The 3110-nt window shown below is 44.5% G+C and overlaps 1 protein-coding gene across 1 annotated transcript; it reads left to right on the top strand.

Moving 5' to 3' along the window:
- Nucleotides 1-492: 492 nt before the first annotated feature.
- On the top strand, nt 493-2215 carry LOC109465119 (the record flags this gene model as incomplete). The annotated part of the gene is made up of 4 exons (XM_019762260.1): nt 493-730; nt 878-1027; nt 1562-1789; nt 1892-2215. Coding segments are annotated over 4 exons (940 nt in total), but the record flags the coding sequence as incomplete, so codon positions are not given.
- Nucleotides 2216-3110: the final 895 nt, after the last annotated feature.

The raw sequence follows: 3110 nt of genomic DNA, 5'->3' as shown, positions 1-3110 counted from the left end.
CCTGGCAGTGTGACTGTAAGATGGCAACTTTTGGCAAAACCTGATTGAAACTCCTAAGGTTCTAAAACAGATAACATGTGCCCAACCTGCCAACCTCGCAGGACAGAAACTTAAAGATGTCAGTCCCAAAGATCTGATCTGTAAAAGCCCAACCAAAGGAACGCCAACTGTTGATGCCCCCAACTCGTCATTTGGCAGCACAGAAAACAATGTAAGCTCAACATCACATCCTATAAGCTCCACATTTGCCACACAGCCACAAATCGCATATAATGCTAAGAATTCATTTAGCTCATATACAGTGTCGACATCTTCATTTGCATTTTTTTTTGGCAACACAGAAAACAAAGTAAGCACAACAGCACATGCTGTAGGCTCCACATTAGGCACACTATCTGCTGATCCCCAATTGCGAAGTGCTAACAACTTTTATAATGATACCACCACCTCAACCCTTGCCGTCACTGGTACTTTCCATCAAAATGATCCCAGTTTGCCCCTACATCCTGGTTTCACTTCAGCTGTTGTTGTTGCATCAGTGGTTCCTCTCGCTGTTGGCGTCATGTTCACACTCTGGTGCAAAAGGATGCTAAAAATTTCGATTCAGGTTCGAATGCCAGCCCTGCTTTGCACAGCACAAACACCACAGCTGTTGTAGCAACGTTAACTAGTGGCCATGATCACAAGTATGAAGATGTAGACCAACTTGACCAAACAGGGCAGGGTCAGTCTCAGACCATCACTGGATCCAACACAAACACCACAGCTACAGTAGTGACCAGTGGTGATGACCACCAGTATGTAAATAGTGGCCAGCATGATCAGACAGGGCAGGGTCAGTCTCAGACCATCACTGAATCCTACACAAACCCCACAGCTACCGTAATGACCAGTGGTGATGATTCCCAGTATGTAAATAGTGGCCAGCATGACCAGACAGGGCAGGGTCAGTCTCAGACTATCACTGAACCCTACACAAACACCACAGCTACTGTAGTGGCCAGTGGTCATGATCAGACAGGGCAGGGTCAGTGTCAGACCACCACTGAGTCAAACACAATCGGCATAGCTATTTCCAAACCTTTGAACACTAAAATTCCATTATATAATGGCTCATCTGATAACATCAATGAATCCAACCCAAACACCAAAGCTAATGTAACAGTCAGTGGTCATGGTCAAACAGGATATCAGGTTATCACCGATCCCTTGGACGCTAAGAGTCAACTATATAACACAGGACCGACTGCCTCAAACTCATCCACTGAATCCATGTACAATAAATCTCATAAGACAGGTCGCTCTCAGGCCATCGTTGAACCTGATACAAACACCACAGCTTACGTACCTGTCAGTGGCCATGGTCATACAGTGTTTTCGGTTATGAACAAACCTTTAGACACAAGTCCATTATATAATAGTACAGGGCCGTCTACCTCAAACTCTAAAGCTGAACCCACAGCCCCTGAATGTCCATTATACATGTATAACACAGGTCTGATGGACTCAAACTCAACCACTGAATATTTGCACACTAAAAGTTCATTATATGATCAGCCAGGGCAGGGTCAGACCATCACTGAATCCTACACAAATACCACGGCTATTGTAGTGGCCAGTGGTCATTATCAGACAGGGCAGGATCAGTCTCAGGCCATCACTGAATCCAACACAAACACCACAGCTACTGTAATGGCCGGTGGTGATGATCAGACAGGGCAGGGTCAGTCTCAGGCCATCACTGAGTCCAACACAAACACCACAGCTACTGTAGTGACCAGTGACATTGGTCAGCTTCAAGGCACAACAGAATCCTTTGGTATTAGAAACCTACCACCGGTATCAGTTGATGAGCTACTAGCTGCCCTACAGCCAAATGCTATGTATGAAGGTGTAAAAACACAGAAAAATGAGCCAATGGTCACTGAATCCAACACAAACACCACAGCTACTGTAGTAGTCAGTGGTGATGATCAGGCAGGGCAGGGTCAGTCTCAGACCATCACTGAATCCAACACAAATACCACAGCTACTGTAGTGGCCAGTGGTCATGATCAGACAGGGCAGGGTCAGTCTCAGGCCACCACTGAATCCAACACAAACGCCACAGCTACTGTAGTGGCCAGTGGTGATGATCAGACAGGGCTTCGTCAGTCTCAGACCATCACTGAACCCTACACAAACCCCACAGCTACTGTAGTGGCCAGTGGCAATAGTCAGTCTCAAGACACCACTCAATCCATTGGTATTGGAAACCTACCACTACTATCGGGCGATGCGTTGCTAGCTGCCCTGCAGCCAAATGCTATGTATGAAGGTATAAAAATACAACAAAAGGAGCCATCAGGCCAAAATGACCAGTGATCATTATTAGACTGTTGCAAGCAGTATGGCTATAGTACTAGTGGTCACGATCAGACAGGGCACTTATTAATCACTGTTTAACTTGTTTAACTGTCATATGGCATACGTAGGGCATGGGTAAAGTTAGTATGCGTTTACTGCTGGTAAGTAGTGCTATGTACTGATAATTGCGTCCTATGATTTTGTATCAATCTAGTAAGGAGTGAACTCTTAAATAAAAAAAATATGACCGATGCCGATGCATTAAGCATGTAACCTGAAAGAATTAGATGTGCTCGAAATACTTCTACTGTAGTGACATTCAAGAATATGTACTACTTAAATGGTACTTTAGTGTCCTATTGTTTAGTGTTTTATTGTTCTCAAGAGCTCACTAAACACCCATCTGTTCAGTAGCATGTTTTACTCACCTTCTGGGTCTTGAATCTTCACTGTACACTGTAACCTAATGGATAACCACGGGTTATTTCAAACAGTCCAGGAACCAACTAGAAATGGTAATCTCTTGGACCTGGTCTTAGTTAATAACCCCAACATAATTGAGAAGACCACAGTAGTCCCGGGGATAAGTGACCACGACATGGTTCTAGTGGACGTTAACCTGGCACTGAAACAAAACAGGAAACCTAAGAGAAAAGTGTACATCCGCACAAAAGCCGACGAACCAGCCATTAAGAAAGACCTAACGGATTATGACAACTAACTTTCACAAAAGAACTCAGGATATGTCAGTTACACAGAAGTGG

This window comes from Branchiostoma belcheri, unplaced genomic scaffold (genome assembly GCF_001625305.1).
Source record: "Branchiostoma belcheri isolate BF01 breed outbred unplaced genomic scaffold, Haploidv18h27 scaffold1488, whole genome shotgun sequence".
Classification (NCBI taxonomy): Eukaryota; Metazoa; Chordata; class Leptocardii; order Amphioxiformes; family Branchiostomatidae; genus Branchiostoma; species Branchiostoma belcheri.
The sequence above is the reverse complement of the archived record's forward strand: the minus strand, read 5'-3'. Positions and strand labels throughout refer to the sequence as shown.